The 19,401-nt window shown below is 53.2% G+C and overlaps 1 protein-coding gene across 2 annotated transcripts in view; it reads right to left on the minus strand.

Annotated features, from left to right (window-relative positions):
- Window positions 1–971: 971 nt before the first annotated feature.
- The window catches only part of AFAP1L2 (actin filament associated protein 1 like 2), a 74,934-nt gene continuing 56,504 nt past the window's right edge, over window positions 972–19,401 (minus strand). Inside the window, exons 4-19 of one of the 2 annotated variants that reach the window (XM_087823968.1) lie at window positions 18,646–18,736; window positions 15,927–16,010; window positions 13,479–13,684; window positions 11,899–12,078; window positions 10,999–11,088; window positions 9,221–9,305; window positions 8,619–8,723; window positions 6,864–7,075; window positions 5,990–6,135; window positions 5,107–5,218; window positions 4,247–4,489; window positions 3,990–4,161; window positions 3,544–3,699; window positions 2,813–3,006; window positions 2,583–2,705; window positions 972–1,827 (exon numbers count right to left, since the gene is read on the minus strand). In XM_087823968.1, the coding sequence (XP_087680094.1) occupies window positions 1,801–1,827; window positions 2,583–2,705; window positions 2,813–3,006; window positions 3,544–3,699; window positions 3,990–4,161; window positions 4,247–4,489; window positions 5,107–5,218; window positions 5,990–6,135; window positions 6,864–7,075; window positions 8,619–8,723; window positions 9,221–9,305; window positions 10,999–11,088; window positions 11,899–12,078; window positions 13,479–13,684; window positions 15,927–16,010; window positions 18,646–18,736 (2,226 nt within the window). In that variant the 3' untranslated portion in view covers window positions 972–1,800. The remainder of the gene's footprint in view (window positions 1,828–2,582; window positions 2,706–2,812; window positions 3,007–3,543; window positions 3,700–3,989; window positions 4,162–4,246; window positions 4,490–5,106; window positions 5,219–5,989; window positions 6,136–6,863; window positions 7,076–8,618; window positions 8,724–9,220; window positions 9,306–10,998; window positions 11,089–11,898; window positions 12,079–13,478; window positions 13,685–15,926; window positions 16,011–18,645; window positions 18,737–19,401) is intronic. The other variant, XM_087823969.1, reaches the window with a different exon arrangement.

Below are 19,401 nucleotides of genomic sequence, written 5' to 3' on the forward strand. Positions count from 1 at the left end.
TCTGGACATGGAGGGACTGTTTGACCATTAGATATTATTTTCTGTGGATTATTTTGCAAGGGTAGGAAAGCTTTCATTCCTAGATTAGGAAGAATGCTTATTAGCCATGTTGAGATTTGTGATAACGCTGTTCTGCTTCCTTTTGATGTTCTTTCACATTTAATCTGTTCATATGATAAATTATCTATTAGTGTATTTTCAGTTGTTGAACCACCTTGACTCCTTGGATAAATGCTATCCGATCATGGTGTATGATTCTTTAAACACGCATAAATGTGCTTATTTTAAGCCCAAACCTGGCTCATTGACAACACTGACGCAATAAAAAGACAACCTGAGGAAATATTAAAGGCAGAACTGGAAGGGGAGCCTAAAGTGCACATACTGATATTTTTTAAATGATAAGAAAGTGCTATGAATATTTAGCACTTTGAGGAGTATGTACTTTCCATACTGTAAAGTTAGCAGAGCTCCGGTACCAAAAATCCAACACACATTGCAAAAGAAAAAGCAAACCTTATTTTTGGACACACATGAAAAAGGTCTTGCACTAAAAGACTGGCAAATTCTGTCATTTTTAAAATAAGCACATTTATGCTAGGAACTTCCTTAATTACTACTTAGGCAACTTTCTAAGTACCGGTTTCTCGCCCCCAAGAATTATTGAGGAATATGTTTAACGTCTAGGAGTGCTGATTTTCAGTCACTGTCTGATAAGTTTCTGCAGATGTTTCTAGTGTATTTGGTACACTGTTAATTATGCTGTGAAAATCCTTTCAGTCATATATCTGTGGCACTTGATTCAAGGAGGCTTAACATCTGCTAAGATCCCACCCTGTAGTTCTACCAGTTTTTACTGCATATACTAGTTCAGCGTATAAATGACCAAGATGTTTCCCCCTTGAGGTAGAAGTCCATCGGGCCCTGCCCCAAGTCATTCTAGAAAATATAAGAAAACCCAAAAATACAATTAACATTTTATTTTTTTTAAAAAAAAGCCTAACTCACCACTTGGAAAAGGGCCACCAAGTGCATACAACAAAGGAAATAAATGCCCCAGAATTAGAAAGACAAAAATGCAAAGACCTTTAGTTCTCAGCAACCAGAGTTAGAGCCCTCTGAGAACCCCCGGCAGTGAGGCGGAGATGAAATGTTTCAACCTGTGTTAGAAGACAATGCCATCGGGAGAAAACACGGAGCCCACCCCAAACAAAACTCACCCCTTTTTTTTCTTGGAAGGGGCCTGGACATTAACCACAATTTATATGACCGGGACTATGGGAGCAGTGTATTAAATAACTCTTCTCTTAACAATGGCCACAGGACAGACTTTGTAAACACAAGGTAATCTTTTTCTTCTATGGTAATGTCAGAAGTCAGTTAAATCTCAGAAGACACTTCACTGTTCTAAATTACAAGATTTGAAACATTTCAATATAATACAGTGTCACTTTTTTTAAAAGTCCTTAATTGAGTGGGGACAGTGCCTGAGCTTGGTCCCACATATTTTCTTCTCCGTTACCATGTCTCAAAAAGCGTGTCATAGATGGTATCGACGCTAAGATCACAACTCTCTTTTCTTTTCTTTTTTTGTCGTACTATTCCTTTTGGCTCTGCAAAGGGCCAGAGCCTCCTCTCAGCTGGAGCTCTCCATTCGAGGTTCCCCCGTCCTTGTTTTTCCTTCTAAACAGACTCACCCGTTCACAGAGTTGCTGCTTTAACGAAGGTTTGGACGAAGCAGGATTGGGATTGTCACCAAGGTCCATACTGGCAGGAGAGGCTTTCGATGAAGCTTGTTTCCTAACTGGTTCCTTTCTTCTCCCATTCCTAGGGCACCATTCAAATACCAGCACCCCCCAAAAAGAAGCAAGTTAGTTATCCTCTGTAGCAACCTCCCTGTGCATAGAAACAGCAGTTACGCAGCAAACCCCTGTGTGTTCGTCACTGTTCGGGGCACCTATTAGGAGATTTCTGAGGCTGTGGCACAGTAAAGAGTCTGAGTGGCCTGTGATGCCTGCCAGGCAGGGAGGGAGCGGTGGCTCCCATGGAGTCAGAACCTCCAGCAGGTAAGCAGGGTAGAAAATAGGAGCAGAGTTTGCCGAATGCACAGCATGTTCTGTACTAATGAGTAAAGGATTAATAGCACTCCTGCCTGGCCCTCGGGGGACACCCAGTAATGGCATCCATTCAACACGGAGGCCTTGCCAGCCTTTTGCCCCCAGCTGGCTGGGAGGCTTTAGGCAAATTACTTCGCCTGAATCTGCTTCACAAGTTTTCACGGCAGGAATCCTTTAGAATCACGGACTTTTTGATTTGAAAACAGGCCACTTCCAGTCTGAACTGTAGCTGTCCCCCTAGAATCTGTGGGTAATCAGGTGGTGGGTAGTTCAAGGATTCGAGTGTCCTGGGGCTAACTGGTAAGAACACTTGAACCAAGAGCCGTCCAGGTTGGTCAGTGCCCAAGACCAAGCCAAAGGTGCAGCGAAGCCCTTGTGCCACCCAGGTTAGAGGAGGGGCCCCAACCTAGTGACAGTTCTGCTGTCCACGGGTGGCCCCAAAGGGGGCCGGGAGTGACCGCTTACCTTGGCCTTCTGGAGGACCATGCCTTTGCCTGTGACCATGACGGACAGAGGTCTGTTCTTGAGCGCCGTTGCAGAGTTGACTGGGGTACAGTCTGGGGCAGGGGTGGGGGTGGCAGCTTTGGGCTGTGGTGACAGGAGAATAGTGAGGCCTGAGCCAGGGGGTCAGAGGTGTGAGCCCCTTGCCCCCGACCCCCATCCAGGAGGCCCTGCCGGCAGCTCCTGGCACTCACTCGGGGGCTCACGGTCTCCAGGTGGGTGGTGTCCACCGTGGTGCCCAGCGTCGCGGGCCCGGCCTCGGCCTTCTTCAGGTTGTCCTTCACCTCCACGATGCTGAGCTCGAGGTCCACGCGCCGGCTCTCCTCCACCCTGCACTCCTCGTCGATCTCCCTCAGCTTCTGCTCCAGGCTGGCCAGCACGCCCTTGTCTGGAACGGGAACGAAGCCGGCTGCAGGGGCAGAGTTTCAGCCAGGGGCAGGGAAGGTCCTTCAAAGGGCAAGTTGCTAGGAAGCAGCTCACGGGTGAGATGATCTGGAAAAGAATCTAGAGGGGCTCGGATTTCTTTGCAGGTGTCCCGAGTCTTTAAAGACTGGAGATGAAGGATGATGCAGGACACGCGTGGTTAATGCAAAAACAATGACACTGGTCTCAGGAAAAGCCACTGCGTCAAAAGATGGACCACAAAGTATACACTTGATAAGTGAAAATAAAATGTTTACGGTCTAAATTCAATTTTTAGAACTGCCCGCCTTTAGCCAGCTTTTAGAACTACCTCCTGGTCCTACTGACAGCAGGTCAGAGGGTCTCTCTGCACAGGACAGTGACCTTTCAGAAGATGGAGAGGAGGGGACTTTGAGGGGAACATGCACCTGTGCCAAAGGCTGGCAGGGCTGCAGGCCAGGCGCACAGGCCCAGGCTCTTCCTGCGGAAAGCGCCAGCGCCCGTGTCCTAGGAGGCGCCTCACCTGTGCATTTTAACAGGGTCTCTCTCAGCTCCCGCTTCTCCTTCCGGAGCTGGGCCAGGTGGCCCCGGGTTTCCTCCCTCTTCTTCTCGAGCCTCTCCTTCTCCTCCGTGTACCGCTTCACCTCGGCTTCTGTCCTGTTCTTGCCAAGTTTGATCTCTACAGAACCAGGGAGGGGAACCCCGAGATGAGGTCAGCCAGGCTGGAACAGGAGGGCTATCCCCAACCCCCTGCCCGGGCTCAGATGAAACCCGGGGCGTTGACAGATCAGAGCTGGATGCGTCTAGCGGGGCCCGGAAAGGAAACGGGGCCCACGTCTTCTTCACTGACCTTGGGCAAGTCCCTTTATCTCTCTTGACCGCCCCCCCTTGTTTTCTCGTAGGAAAGTGAAAGGATTAGACTAACTTCTGAGCCATTTCCAAACAGTCAACCTTATCCAGCACAGGTACCTGCAGAGGTCACCCTCGACCTGTCCTTCACAGGTGCGCTGGCCCCGGCTGGGGTGACAGGCACAGCGTCTGGGCAGCTGGGCGGGGAGACTTTTTGCTGTTCGGTCTGGAGCTTGGCTGTCGTGATTATGAGGGAAGGCTCCTCGGGCTCCGGACTCTCCTGCTGCATCTGCTTTTGGAGAAAGCGAGCAGGACTCAGCCGGCTGAAGGGCCTGGGAAGGCTGGGGCCAGCTCCCCAGCTGGGGGACAACCTGTACCTGCAACTCGGGGGTCTCAGAAGGCTTGATGAGCGGCTCAGCTGGGGCAGGGCCGGGGTCTGCAGGGAGGGCCTCAGCCGGAGGGTCCAGGCAGGGCGGGGTGGGGGTGGGGGAGCACACTCGGGCCTGGGTGCCACCCGGGCTGTGCAGGAAGGACTTGACAGGCGTGAGGTCCAGGTACATGCGGTCAGGATCGGGCTCGCTAAGAGCATCTGAGGCAGGGGCGGCTTCCTCGGGGTCCACCTGCAGTGGAAAGAGTCAGGTGGCTTTCACCACTGCTCCCACACCCTGGGCTGGAGAGGTGGCACCCAGCTTGCCTCGGAGCTCCTGTCCCCTCCCTGTGGGGAGTGCACAGGGACCTTCTCCCAGAGAAGCCTGAAAAGGTCAGGGTTCAAGTCCTGGGTGAGCCCCTCATGTGGTCGGAGACCCAGGACATAGTTCTAACTTTCTGGAACTTTATTCCCTCATCTGTAAGGGCAGAGTGACAGTACCTCCCTAGAAGGTGGGTCGGATTAGATGAGACCATTCACAGTGGAACCTCCTGCCCGCACGGCGATTCCACCTCCACGATCAATCTGGACCTCAGAGGCTGATGGTGACAGCGCTCACAATCCCGGCAGCACCCCCCCAGCACTGACACGGTGGTTAACCATGTTTTATTCAGACGAGTCCCCCTGCCGGGCGGACTGCCCGCCCCAGTATAGAAGACGACTTAGTCACACCCAGATTTCTGCCAGTGGCCCTGCAGGTAACTTGAACTCTACGCCCCTTGTGGCCAATGGACATGGCATTGAGGTTTGGCAGCAGGAGGACCGGACAGCCCAGCCCCCGGCTGCCGCCAGGCCCTCCAGCATCCTTACCGCTGCCACCAGCTCGGACATCTCCACATCGTCATATAGCAGCTCCGGGCGGTCCTGGCTGGGCAGGCCATCGATGTAAGTGTTTGGCTCCGAGAACTTTCTCTGCATCAGTCTGGACGACGCATGGCAAGACACAGAGAGGAAGATTCAAGACGGGGCGGTAAAAGCCACCAGCATCAAAGGATTCATTACGATGAGAGGCACAGGAAAGCTGGAGGCTGTGTGGGAGCCCCGGGGACGCGCTCTCATTTTAACGCTCATTCATTCATTCAGTGGTAGCTCCTCCCTCTCTTCCCAGGACCTTCCTACTGGAGCTCTTGGTTCCAGACTTCTCTTCCAGAAAAAGTCCCTTTCCCCAACCCCTTCCTCTTAGCATCCTTTTGCCACCTTCTGACTCCATTTCAGGATCCCCAACAACAAAACCTGTTCTCATTTCTTCCTCACCATACATACGCTTGGTGCAGCACCAACCGGAGACTTTCCCTACTTAGTACATAAGATAAGAGGTTCTGTGTCCTGGCTCCTCAGTCACCTCCCAGGACTGCTTCTCTCCAACGGAGCCCCAGTTTGCTTATCTGGAAAGTGGAATTACCACCTCTCTCTGCCCTGCTTATTCCAGAGAGGGGTCCTCGGGAAAGCGCTGAGCCAACAGCAAGGGAAGTGGAGGGTCGGGAAACATGCCAACTCTTTCCCAAGCCAAGGTGCTGCAGCTGCTGGAGCCTTGCTCGGCTCCTGGCCCTCCTGCCCCTGGGTGGAACAGGGCTGACCCTGAGCTCTTAGCTGCCACCCTCCTCCACCGGCCCCCAGAGGCCCATCTGGGCCTGGAGTCTAGAAACATGACTGCGACTGGAAGGGTGCAGAGCGGAAGGCCCTTGATACTCACAGCAGAGAGTTTTTGGCCGCACTCACAATACAGGAAACCCTGTCTGCGTCCACGTAGTCGTAGGTGAATTCCTCTGGGTCTGTCTTGGAGCCCGACTCGGAGAGCAGGAGGCCAAGCCAGTGGCCCATTTCCTCAGAAGACTTGGCCTGAGGAATCAATTGCATAATTAATTGAATAACATCTCATACTAGAATGTAAGTTCCATGAGGACAGGGAGCCTATCTGTCTGGTTCACACACTGTCGTGCCGGGTAGATACTCGTTAGTGGGATGGATGGACAAACTTCGTCCCTGAGAAGCAATTGGGATGTGGATCTTTCAGCCACCAGGGGGCAGTATTGAAGCAGAATCTGGATGAAGGGCTTGGAGAACTGGAGTGAGCAGGAAGCGTGTGCTTCTGTGCGTGTGAGAACTCTGGCTCGGACCTGCCTAGCTGGATGCGAGGCATTATGTCACCTTTTATTTCTGTAAGTGTGACATCACATTAAACAGGGTGGGGAGTGGGAGAAATGCAATTGTGTCGCCAGCCTGATTCTTTCCCCCAGATACGCCCTAACAGTCGTCATTTTTCTGTACTGGGCTGCATCTGGTGATATAGCAACTAAATCAGACCCACTGTGAGTCCCCAGAAGGTTTTCCCTGCAGCCCAGGGAGTTATAAATACCCCTCCTGCCCTACGCGCAGGAAGCAGCTCATTGTCCACTCCTATAACGCAACCACCCTGAGGTCAGAAAGGGAATGGAAATTTTTGAAAAATGCAAACAATCTCAGGCAAAGGAAACAAAAACAGCCCAGGACCGCATTCAGTCTCGGTGCCTCGCAGCACAGAGCCTGCCCTCCCCCCTGGCTGTGCCCGCCACGCCGGGCCACGGTACCTCCAGCTTGGCCAGCTCCTCGCCGTTGTGGAGAATGCGGAAGGAGTACAGGTGGTCTTGGCTCGGGTCTGGGACCACCTCGCAGCCCACCAGGCTCAGGGGCTGCTGGGCCACCTTGCTTCGGTTCCGGTCCTGGTAGAAGTGCAGGTGACTGTCCCTGACAGAGCACCAGCGTGATTTCCATTGGCTGTTGACCAGCACGTTCAGGTAACCTGCAGGAGAGGAGGTGGCTGCAGGAAGGAGTGGGTGGCTGCCACCACCTCTGGGCCTCCTAGGGTTTATGCCCCTGATCTCAGTTCCAAGACTGGAAAGGCTTTGTCTACAAAACTTCCTTAACAAGGAGAGGCTGTGAATCTCACAGTCGTCTTTTTTCCCCTCCTTCGTACTGGCAGCTAGACCCTTTGCAGTTGAGCGGCACTGCTCTACTGGTTTTTGAAAAAGGTGTGACCAGAGGGAAGTGAGTTGTGTCTTGGACTACACCAGGCCACTGTGTATGTGCCCAGGACGGTCCCCTGCCCCAGCCCTCGACTCCATGCCTCTAAGAGCCCAGCCTGTAACAGCAGCCCCTGGCCCCTGCTCACTTAGGCCACAAACAGAACGCTCACCCTAACCAGGGTCTCCTCATTGCACATGCAATCCCTCTGCATCTATAGCCTTAGTTTCCCAGCTCTCCTGACAGCCTTGCCATTCCTGGGTCACTCGGTCTCAGCCTGGAAAGTCCTCCTCCCCATCCTCCCAGATGCACTTGGCCTTGGGCTCCCCGGGCCCTGCACTCCCTGCTCTGTCTGCCTTCAAAACAGTTGGGTCTGGAACAGTGACTCTCTGCTTCCATGCCAGCCTCTCCAACTGGACACAGCTTCTCAAGGGCAGGAACTTGGCACGTTCATCTCCAGCACCCAGAGTCTGTGCCCTGCAGCCTCTCTACCAGGGAGCACCCCTTTGGACAGCCCACAGAGGCTTCCAGGGGTACACTCACGAGGCAATCCTTCACTGCTCTCAAATGGTTGCAGTGCTGGGTTTAGCGTCCCAAGGAGAGGACAGTCCTCCCCTACTCCCCACTTAGATCAACATTTGGGGAGCTGACACCATGTGACAAGCACAACCTTGTCCCTGGGGCTACAGAGATGAGTAAACTCCAGTCTTCAGGGCCCTTTACACACCCCACGTGCAGTGTGTTGACATCCCTCGGTGCTACTCACCTTCCCAGGGGCACTGGCTTAGAAAATGGATTCTTTCTCCACCCTAATGGTTGCTCAGAATCTTAGGCAGGATGAACTAGGCTCCCACAGCAGGGTCAAAGTGTATGGCCACCTTCCCACTCACCCAGTGCTGGGCACACAGTGGGTATCATGAATTTCTCAGAGCCACGTGAACGTCACAACATGATAGCAAAGTGTAAGGATTTGAGCCCAGGACCTAGGTGCTGGTGCTGAGGCCTGGGAAGGAGACCGTCTGTGTTCTCTCCAGCCCTTCCCAAGCCACAGGGGACACATGTTTTGCTGCTGAATAACTTCCAGCAATGGCCCAGCCACATCTCCCAAAATGACTCATTGGGACCAGGCTCCCATGCCCAATACCATGCCCTGAGGCCACAGGGTGCCCTGGCAGGAGATAAACAGAAACTGGGCCATGGGCTCCACATCCCTAAAAACATTTAAAGCAAGACCTGAAACTGAAAACGGATATGTCTTCCTAAAGACAGGCTGCAGCCCAGTGGACAAGCCCTGTGGTCCAGGAGACGGATAGGATTCTTACTGGATGTCTCCAGGGCCCTCTCTGGAGGCTCCAGTGAGGTAGACTTCTTCCTGCCCAGGTTCATTAGGTTGCTCAGTTTGAGGCCAGCAGAACATTTCTTCTTGACTGTCAAGATGAAAGAAAAAGTCATCAGCATTGCACACAGTTTATTGCCTTGCCCTATGGTAGATGGGAAAAAACAGAAGATCCTTTCCACTACACCTGTCCCTCCTTGCAGGCGTGTGTGCTCACGCATGTGCACACACACAGGCTCCCCAAATCAGGATCTACAGCCCAGAGCCACGTGTCTCTTGATTCACACATCCCTATGGAATGTGCCAGCACCTGAGAATCCAGAGACTGCATGGGCTCAAAGGCTCTTAAAACAGGGTTAGCAAATGAGATGAGAGGATCTTCTACCCCCGCCAAGTCATGAAACCTCAGTTTGGTCATCTCTCCCTGTTTCCTGGACCTGTTGGCTATAGTATTCCCAAGCAGTTTATAAATGGGAGGTGTGTTGGAATTAGCTGTTAAAACCCATTGGGCTGGGTCACATGGCCGAGCCACACAGCCTGGGTACCATCCCCTTCCCACCCTGGGCTGAAAGCCGTAAGCGTGGGTACCATCTTTGGTCTCTGGGACCTCCAGGTGGCCATCTACAGAGCTTCCATACTCCAAGGCTGACAGGTACTTCTCAGGTATATCTGCCTGTGGAAGAAAGAGACACGTAGGTAAGCTTATCTGGGAATGGTTGCCTCAGAGACCATAATTGAAGAGAAAATAAGACATTATGGGTCACCATGGAGTCCAGGTCACTGGTGAGGCATTGGCCGGGCTTCCCTCTGGAGGACCGACCTGCCTTCACCCTCCCTCCATAAGGTCCCCTGCCCTGACCCAGAGCACTTGTCCCTTGTTCACAAGTTCTCCAAATGGCTGCTCATCCTGATGTGACAGTGGCCCTGGAGCCAGTGGGGAGGGCAGGTAGCATTAGAATCGGCATCCCCACTGAAGCCGAGGTCAAGCTGGGGACTACCTGTACCAGGAGCATAAGAAAGTCTCGAGAACTGACTGTGCTACCAACACATCGGGCTTCGGAGGGGCCAGCGTGTCTGCACAGGGTCAGAGCATGATTTGAATCTGGCTGGGGTATCCTCCAGCCAGCAAGGATGCTCTTGGAGCCCTACTCTGTGTGTGTGTAAAATAGAGATGACAGCCTGGCTCAGTGGTTGAGCGTCAACCCATGAACCAGGAGGTCACGGTTCGATTCCAGGTCAGGGCACATGCCTGGGTTGTGGGCTCGATCCCCAGTAGGGGGCATGCAAGAGGCAGCCAATCAATGATCGTCATCACTGATGTATCTCGCTCTCTCTCCCTCTCCCTTCCTCTCTCTGAAATCAATAAAAACAGATTTTTTTAAAAAAATAGAGATGACACCCCTGTGGGCATTTCTGGGGCTGGTGGGGAATTAGAGATGGTCCCTACAGGAGTGGAGTGGCTGCTGCTGTTAGAATGGGAAGCATTCAGATTATTCCAATCAAGTAAGCTTCTTCTGGAACCACTTACTCCAGACTCTGCAAAATCAGCCATGGGACTCCCAACCAATGGGGCTGGCCTTGGGACAGGACCAAGGGCTGATGCACCCACCCAGGAAAAACTGCCTGCCAGGTCTTTAGGGAGAGCTCTTGTTTCTCACCCCAGTGTGAAGAAAATGCAAGTCTACTCTGGTTTTGTTTCTTGTCAATGACCAAGGAATGAGAGACAACGGAAACAGCCCCTCTTGGATCACTCTAGAAGGGCATGGCTGTTTCTCCATGGGGATGGCCTGTGCCCTCCCAAAGAACAGAGGGCCTCCTCCCTGCTCAGGGTCTCTGTGCACCCTTAACTTCCCCCTTGTCAGGGGTGAGGACCCTGCGATGAGACACAGTGACCTTCTGCCTGCTCTGATCATGCCCAGGCTGCAGGGCACCTACCTGCACATACTCAGAAACCTGGAATGTCATCCCATGGGCACCCAGCCCAGCTTCCTCAACTCTGACCCTTAGCTCCATGCAAATAATTGTGAGAGTCCATTGGTTCGGATCCACACTAAGATGGTTCCCCCAGTCCCTGGACCTCCACTGGGGAGTATGTGGGAACAAAGAGCTTCGAAAAATAAACCTCCCTGCTGAAGTGTGACGGGCAAAGTGCCTTTGTCCAAGGAGCTCCCCCCCTCCCCCGCCCAATGAAGCGAGAAAATGTTTTAGGTCTAAGTCTGTTTCTTCGGATTTCCTGGCAAGCTGAAGCTATTGCATGTTTCTTATTAATTGGGCTGAAATGTGAAAACAAAGCTCCCAGTTTTATACGTAATTTTTATGGAGAAAAAGTGGATGGAGCTCCCCGTCCAGGCAGAGTGGAGACTCACCTTCTGACAGCTCAGGCGCTGGGCATCGGGAGTGTACTGGTTCCCCTCGGCCCCTCCTTCTGAAGGAAGGCCGCTCACCTCCTGGATGACCTGAAGGAAGAGGGAAGCCATCAGCGGAGGTCCAGGCCCCCAAGGTCCTTCTGGCCCGGCCTGAGCTCACGGACAGAAGCTGGAGCCCCTCAAGGTCAGGAGAGAGTGGGTGGAGGCGAGAGAAGATGTTTGATTTCCCAAGAACAGAGAACCACCCCACCCCGAGACCAGGCCCACAGGTGGCCTCGGGACCAGGCTGGGCCGGCTGCAGTGGGGGGTGGGCTTGTTCCTTAGGCCCTCTCTTCTGCAGATCCCGTGTTTGGGGGATGGGCAAGGGTGGGGAGCTTTTACAACCAAGTCCAAAGATGGCCAGAGCAGACAGCCCTCCGCTCTGTGGGCCTCGGCTGGGGACATGCAGGTCAGGACGAAGCAGCACCCCTATGCTCTGAGCCGGGGGCCACCTAGGGGATTCCCAGAGGGTGACAGGCCAGGGTAGCCACAAACACTGCCCAGCCCGAAGCCCTCTGGAGATGCGGACTTAGCAAGAGTGATTCAAAGTCCCTCCTTTTTCAGTCTCCACCCAGAGCAGCCACGTCTGTTCTTTAATAAGGAGGCTGCTGCTCCCTCCCTAGAGGCCAGAAAACAATGATTTCAACCAGAGCCCAAGTCCAGGCGACGGATGCAAACCTGGCAGGGGAGTCTGCGATCCCTGTCCCTGAGCCCCACTGCCGCCACAGAAGGCAGGGGCCCCCGGGAGCTGGATCGCAGGCCCTTAACCCTTGACCGCATCCGTCCATTTTGGAGAAAGCCAGGGGCCCCGGAACACCAGGGGAGAGGGCCCGTTTCCCCGGCAGCCCGGGGCTCCCTCACCCGGAGCCACTGCTCGGCCTGGTCCTTGCTCTGCAGGCCCAGCACGATCACGTCGGCGTTCATCGGCGTGATCTTCAGCTTGTGCTCCTTCTTCCGCACCTGCTTCTCCTTGTGGACGACGCTGCTGCCCAGCAAGTTCACGTCCAGCTGCGGGCTGTGGTCCTTGGAGGACTTGTAACACTGGGAGAAGAGACGAGACGTTGCTTGGCAGGGGTGCCAGGCCTCACCAGGACCTGCGGGGGGGGCGCCCCCGGGCATGGCAGGACCCACTGGGAGCTGAGCTCGGCCCAGCAGACCCAGTGGGCCAGACACCCTGGTGTAAGTGCAGAACCGTAACCTCGAATGTCGGCCGCTGTTGGTCTGAGCGTGAGACTGGGCAGGCCGCCTCCCCTCTGGCCGCAGCCAGGGAGGCCCCAGGCCCTGCCTGTGGAGCTGCTCTAATCTCACTGCCTCTTGTCCCGTTTCTCCACCTCTCTGCGCTTCTGGCTCAGCTCCCCCTCCCGGGTCGTAGGGAATGGAGACGAAGCTGATCCTCCACGGGGCTGGAAGATGACACCTCAGCAAAGAAAGGAAGGGGCTTCCTCCACTGGAGGGAATACTGTGCCCCTCGGTCTCTCATTTGTACAAGGGGGGTCCTCACAGGGCTGATCACCCGAAGGACCGTCTGCACAGGGCAGGGCACACTGTGACCGGGGAAGAAAGGGTGCTTATAACGATGCCACAGAATTTCAAATAGGGACATAAAACTGAATTTTAATTGACAGGAACAGGAAAGCCCAGCCAGTGTGGCTCAGCGGTTGAGCATCGATCTCTGAACCAGGAGGTCACAGTTCGATTCCCAGTCAGGGCACATGCCTGGGTTGTGGGCTCAATTCCCAGTCGGGGGCGTGCAGGAGGCAGCCGATCAATGGGTCTCTCATCATTGATGTTTCTCTCTCTCCCTCTCTGAGACTTCCTCTCTCTGAAATCGATAAAAACGTTTAAAAATAAAATAATAGGAAACAGGGCTGTGATCAGAATAATATCTTCTGATTCCTTTATTGGTCTTGTCTTATGAACGTTAATTCAAAATACTATGACTTCTGAGAAGACACCTAACCTATGATTTTCACGATGCACAGATAGATGCAGTAGCTGGAATTAGGGCTGGGCTAGGGGAGCCCTGACGGGGCAGCAGGCTCCACCCAATACCTCCAGTGGCCAGGATGGGGGGAAGAACGGGCCCTCAGACCAGGGGACAAAAAGGTCCCTAGAGAAAATATAGATGGGATGGGATGGGGGTGGTCATCGCAATCCCCCTTTGAGAGTCTGATGAAAATGACCAGACTTTCCAGTTCAGAAAAAGTACATTCCCAGAACCTTGATCAGATTTAGGTTTACTTATTTTTTTGGCAATAATAAACCATAAAAACCAAATTAAGAAAAGAACATCATTCATGCATGCAAAATTCTACATATAAAGTTTCAGGTTAGGGAGAGGTGAAAATCTGATATGAAAGGCTCTGGCCACCTGGTATTAGGGACCATCCGCTCCCCTAGGAAAAGGGAGACGACTAGAAGGCGACATGAGACCAACCTACCAGGAGTCTGGTGTCCTTGATGACGCAGAGCTGCTTGGCCCACTGCCCCAGCCACTTCTTGCGCCACAGGAAGGCGCAGATGCGGGCGTCCCGCATCAGCTCGATGCTGGCCTCGGGAGAGGGCCACTGGTAGGGGGCCGACTTGCCCTTGCTGCTTTCCTCCTCATCGTAGGACTCGTAGGAGCTGCTCACAGCCTCTCCATCCTCTGCAAGGCAGACCCGCCAGGTCACATCCCGAGTCCCCGCTGGGCAGGGCGGGCATGTCCCTAAACGTGCCGGCTGGTTCGGGCGGGAGGGGAGCTGGCAGCAGGCGGCAGCAGCCACTGGCCCCGGCCCCGGCCCCAGCCCGCCGTGGCAGGAAACGGCTTTCCGGGGAAGGGGCCACCTTGCCTTTCCTCAGTGTCCCCTCCTAGTCATAACCTTTTAAAAAAAAACCATCCTCGCCCTCTACGGACTGCGTTCTCCTTCCCTCCCACGGAACACCTCCCAGCACAGGCCTGGCTCCTATTTGTCCCCCAACTCAACGGGCCAACCTCACGTTTTCTTTCTGTTTGAAAGAACCTCAAAACTCACCCAGCACAAACTGGACCCAAATCTATGCACACAGTCCACGTCCCTCAGTTTCTGCCCCCGCACCCTGCAAGAGCTGCCCTATTTGCCAGGCCTCCCTGTGCTAGTCGAGGCCCACAAAAACTACGGGAAGGAAAAAAATCAATCTTCAAAACCCCAAAAAGCAGAACACAGAGAACAGCAGGATCCCTGGTCCGATCCCTGGCTCAGCACAGGCATCCTACTATTATAACCTTTATGCTGCTCCAGCCTCTGCTTGAATTCCCCAGTGGACAGGGAGCTCGCTGCCTTACCATTGCTTCCATTACTGAGCAGCTCTAACAGAAAGTGGGCCCGTCCTCTATTTCCCTGTGACTTCTACAGACATGTTCTGTCTCCATGAATCAGGGTGGGTGAAGCTTCCCCATGATACCCTTCAGAAGAGACATCTCATGGGCCCCCCTTCCCATCCCCAGAAGTGTCTTCTATTATCTGCACAGCCAGGTTCCTGCATACTAAGAAAACAGAGCCACGTTTGAATCTGAATACAGGAAACAGAATGAGCCCACTGCCATAGTTATCCTAGCCACAATACCGATGAAAATGTGCTTTATGCTGTTCTATTTCTAAAAAATAACACTAAATATTTTAATATCAGTTTTCTTTAAAAGCAGTGTGGCACTGCTCCCCTTCACAGCTTAATTAAAATGTTGCACAGCTCATAATTTTATACCTAGTAAACAGGCAAAGATTGAAAACAGCAGTGCTCCCCGGTGGGGGGCCCTGAACTCTCCTATTGCTGGTGGCAACATCAATTAACACAAACCTCTCAAAAAACAGTCCGGCAGCCTGTTGTTTCCAGAGCCGTAAAAACACCCGTATCCTTTGACCCAGTAATCCGGGTCTTGGGAGTTTATCCCAGGAAAGTAGTTTTTAAAAAAGGAAGGAAGGGGGAAGGTTACATGCATTAAGATAGTAATTCAAGCAATTTCACAGTCGCAGGAGGATGGGGGGAGTGTGATTTCATCCACTTAGGGGCACACATGCAAGTGCAACCAACGAAAACTGAAAACTGATCTGCAGCTCGGTAAACTCGATGCCTGTGACGGCCAGGGAGGAAAGCACACTTAAAATTCCATATGCAAACAGAGCAACACGAAAGTCAACAGGGAGAATTCAAGATTGTTGATCTGATCTGCTGGTAGGGCAAGGGCAATTTTAGTTTTTAAAAAGTCCTCACCGCCAGTATTGCATTATCTGTACGATACATGAAGCAAGGATGAGGCAATGTCACTGGGACATCTGCAGTAACAAAAATCAATGCGGGGGCTACAGAGTTCAGTGTGAAGACATGGGCCAGGTCCCCTTGTTGTCTTGTGTTTCTGGGGCTGCCCCACGTGTTCCAAGGGGAAATCTAACACCGCCGGTGGAGGGGGGCCTGGGGAAGCTGAGAAGAAACAGCATATCCCAGTACCTGCAGTAGCTTGGAGGAAATTTAGGGCAAATGTACTAATTTTATTTCTCCCTAAAGGGCAATCACAGCACCACCATAAACGCAGGATCTTCTTAAAACAGACACTTGGCTTCTGGGGGCCCCAGGTGAAGAGGGGTGGAAGGCAGGATCGTCAGATAATTCCCTCCCCATTTTTGCCGTCCCCACTGTTCCTGTAACCTGTCCTTGGGAGCAGAGGGCAGAACCACCAAGCAGCACCGAGCCCTCCGGCCACACGCTGGGATGTCACAGGCAGGGGTCTATGGAAGGATGACACCCGGCATGCAGGACGCAGGCACAGGGACAGGCAGGGAGCAGTGGCCACGCTGGGGGCATGCACCCCGCCTCTGCGAGCCAGGCAGCAGGCACGGAATCACGGGCATCCCAGCCCTGGGGACATACAGTACCCAAGGTGATGGTGGCATAAATGACTCCTTCGGGCACCTGCACCCATCTGGGGACTCCACGGGGGGGTACTCTGCCAGAATAACCTGTGTGACACCCAGAAGCACAGACAAAGACAAGATGGAGAGAAAAAAGGTGAAGAGAGGGACAGACCCAAGAACAGAGTCACAGAGAGACCCAGATGCGGCAGAATGGCTGCCTGCTACCAGAAGCCAGTGCTTTCCCATTAGAGGAGTGGGCTTGTCAGGGGAGGCCCCAGCCCGGCCCAGGACTGCATTTTCCAGCTCCTTCGCATCCAGCCAGGACTGTCACCAATGAAACATGGGTAGAACGTGTCACTTCTGGTTGGCGCTTCTCAGCAGCACATAGGGGTTCTCCACGCTCTCTCTGCAGAGGATTCTGTGGCCTCAGAGGTGGCTGAGCCCACTCTGGAAGGAGCTGGGGAACCCACACTACATGCTGACCAGCAAAACCACACTGGACTGTCCATGGGCGAGAAGCAGATTGGTGTCATGTTACCAGGAACTGAAAGGGGCCAACTTGTTATAGCAGCTGCCATTACCCCAACAGGAGACATCATCAGCGCAGTAGCTGAGGTCTTGGGCAAGCAGGACGGACGCTATTGTCCCCTGCATGGGCCAGCAGGCACTTACTGAAGTGTTACCGGGAGAGAGGAATCTGACCCTGTGAGGCTGTGTGGGGACAGTGCTGACAGAACAGGACAAGAAACCAGACACTGGTCTTCTGCAGGAAGTCAGCGAAATCACTACTGGCCAGTGAACTAGACCAAGGGCTGAAGCCTAAAGGTCCTTCCTCCTGTTGTGACCTGCATGCCCCACTACTCAAGCAGGTGTAGGAACAACAGGAACCGAGAGCAGGATGGCTTATGTCACACGTAAAGCCCTCTCTGCAGGGCAAGTGTGGCCAGTTCTCCCCACTTCACTCTTGGCTCTTGTCCTGGCCGGAGAGCGAAGGTGATCTGGCATCTTCCCAAGCCCTTGTGATGACCCCCGTCTTGGTTAAAACCAATGTGAATTCATAGCCCAGAGGCAGACACCAAGCCCCTTAGGTCCTTCTGACCACTTGTTTGTGAGATGCAGTGTCTGCCTGCAGACAGGCCCCTGGGAGCGTCGGGGAGGCAGGCTCCAACTGGCACTGGCCACACCCAAGAGCGCGCCCCAGGCTCAAGATGCAACGGAGGTGAGGTGCCCACCGGGGTGAGTCACTTCTTCCTTCTTCCAGACACAGCCAGACGGGAACTACACGCCCACAGCTTTCGTCTGAAATCACAGCTCGGCCAGTGACTCCAAAACATCTCACACGCTCAGTAGATTCAAGCTAAGTGACATCTGCCCACCAAGCCAGCCTCTTCCAGGAAAACAGCCTCAGACCAAACGGGCCCTGACCTCCCATGCAGTACCTGGGGCCGCAGGCTGCAGTGACGGGTGAAGACAGGATCCTACCTGGCTCCAAGTGACTCAGCCCCTCTCATTCCTGGTCCCTTCTTTGTGGAACCAACACCACCACCCTTCAGTCCATTCCCACCACCAGGGACCCTCATCTCTTATATTTACAAACTACTTTTATGCTTTCAAAGACCTTTCACTTAGAAAGGAAGGAAAGGGGAGGAAGGAAGAAGGGGAGAGTGACAGGAACAGAGTCCAGCTGCCTGGAAGAAAAGGTCACAACCAGCTCTTTCTTCCAGAACCTTTGGGGCCTTTCTGTGTTAAAGAATTCCTACACCAAGAGTATTTCGGATCTGACTTCCTCGGGCTGAGAACCACTGGCCAAGGACAGATGGCTTCAGTGTGAGCTCTGCCCCCATAGCATAGATGATTTTTTTAAATATCTAAGTTAGGTCAGGAAGCAAGTAACCCCCCAGTCTCATTCAGAGAGAAGCCAAAGATCTCACCATGGCCTGCAGCAGACTTCTGCACCCCCATCTCCTGTTTCTCCCCTTCCCCACCTCACCCACTCCTGCTACACTGGCCTCCTTGCTATTCCTCAAATGTGCCAAGAGACTTCCTGCCTCAGGGCCTTTGCATGTACTGTGCAGTCAGGAAAGTTCTTCCGGCAGCTTTCTGTCTGGCAGCCTACTTCCCACGTCATTCAAGGTCATACTATCAGAGAGGCCTTCCCTATCTAAAATAACACCCCTCTCCTGACCCAAGCCAGCCCCTGCTGTGTTCCATCTTATCACCCCCTGACACATCCTATGTTTATTCGTTGTATTTTCACACAGAACCTAAAGGCTGTGACTGCTGCGCTCGGAGCACTCTGAGCTCCTGACTCCTAGAAGCGCACTTAGCATGTAGGGCGAGGACAGTCACTATTAGAGCAATGAAAGAGCCCTAGAAACTGGGCTCTGGCTCAGCCTGACCACATTTCCCTGGCTTCCAAGGGCCTGGTGCCCCTTAGCCAACACACGTCTTCTGACACATTTCTGAGCTGAATCCATCAACATCCAGGAGGGAACATGGAAAGCATGAGGCACATAAACCAGCTCATGTAGACCATCCCAGACCCTCCCTGTGGGCAGCTGGGTCTGCTATAGGTCTCAGCTCCCCACCTGAATAAAGGCTCAGTGCTCTGTGGGAGTTCTCGACTTGGGCCACACTCTCTGGTAACACCAGCCCCGGCTGTCCTCTGCTCCCCAGCACCGCATCTGTGCAGGAAGTGGTTAGACCCCCTCCGAGCCCCAGCCCTGACCCCAGGATGTACCATTGAGGGACATGTCATATGGCTCAGCCTCTTCATAGTAACCCTCTGGAGACTCGATCTTGGGGATGGAGGGCTGTTTCCGTTCTGGAATCTGTGGTATGAATAAATAAAACAAACGTTTCTCAGATATGATACACTGGCAATGACTTGGAATTAACCCTTTGGGTGGAAGAAAAAAAAAAGGCTCGGTTGGACTTCGAGCGAGTTGGGAGGGAGGACATGGAACACCAGGACCCCGTCCACTGTGTCTGCACTGCATCCAGCGAAGGCTGTGATGCTTAACCTCCCTGAGCCTCGGCTTTCCCTTCTGCAAAATGAGGCTCGGACCCAGTCACACACATGAACTATCGTTACGCACAAGACAAGTAACACACGAAGTCCAGATGGTGTCAGGCTGTTGTGGTAGCTATTATGGCTCCTAAATAGAATAAACTTTCTATAAAGACCAGGGCTAATCAGAGACACATGGAGGAAGATGACCAGGTATCCAAGGATTTAGAAACTTGTACCATAATAAGTTCAATTATTCACTCAGCAAATACTGGACGGTTCCCACATACTAGCTGCAAGGGATGCACCCCGAGGTCAGGAGTCAGTCCTGAGAAAGACTGAACTAGGCAGCGAATGTTCCCAGCTCCTGATCAAGTGCAAGGTGACTAGCGATACAACTGATGAGGTCAAATTTCTGTGGGAACCAGGAGGGTGTGAGGAACCACACAGAAGGTCCCATACAGGGTCCTAGCTTCATCTGGCCTC

Source organism: Miniopterus natalensis, chromosome 14 (genome assembly GCF_054644295.1).
Source record: "Miniopterus natalensis isolate mMinNat1 chromosome 14, mMinNat1.hap1, whole genome shotgun sequence".
NCBI lineage: Eukaryota > Metazoa > Chordata > Mammalia > Chiroptera > Miniopteridae > Miniopterus > Miniopterus natalensis.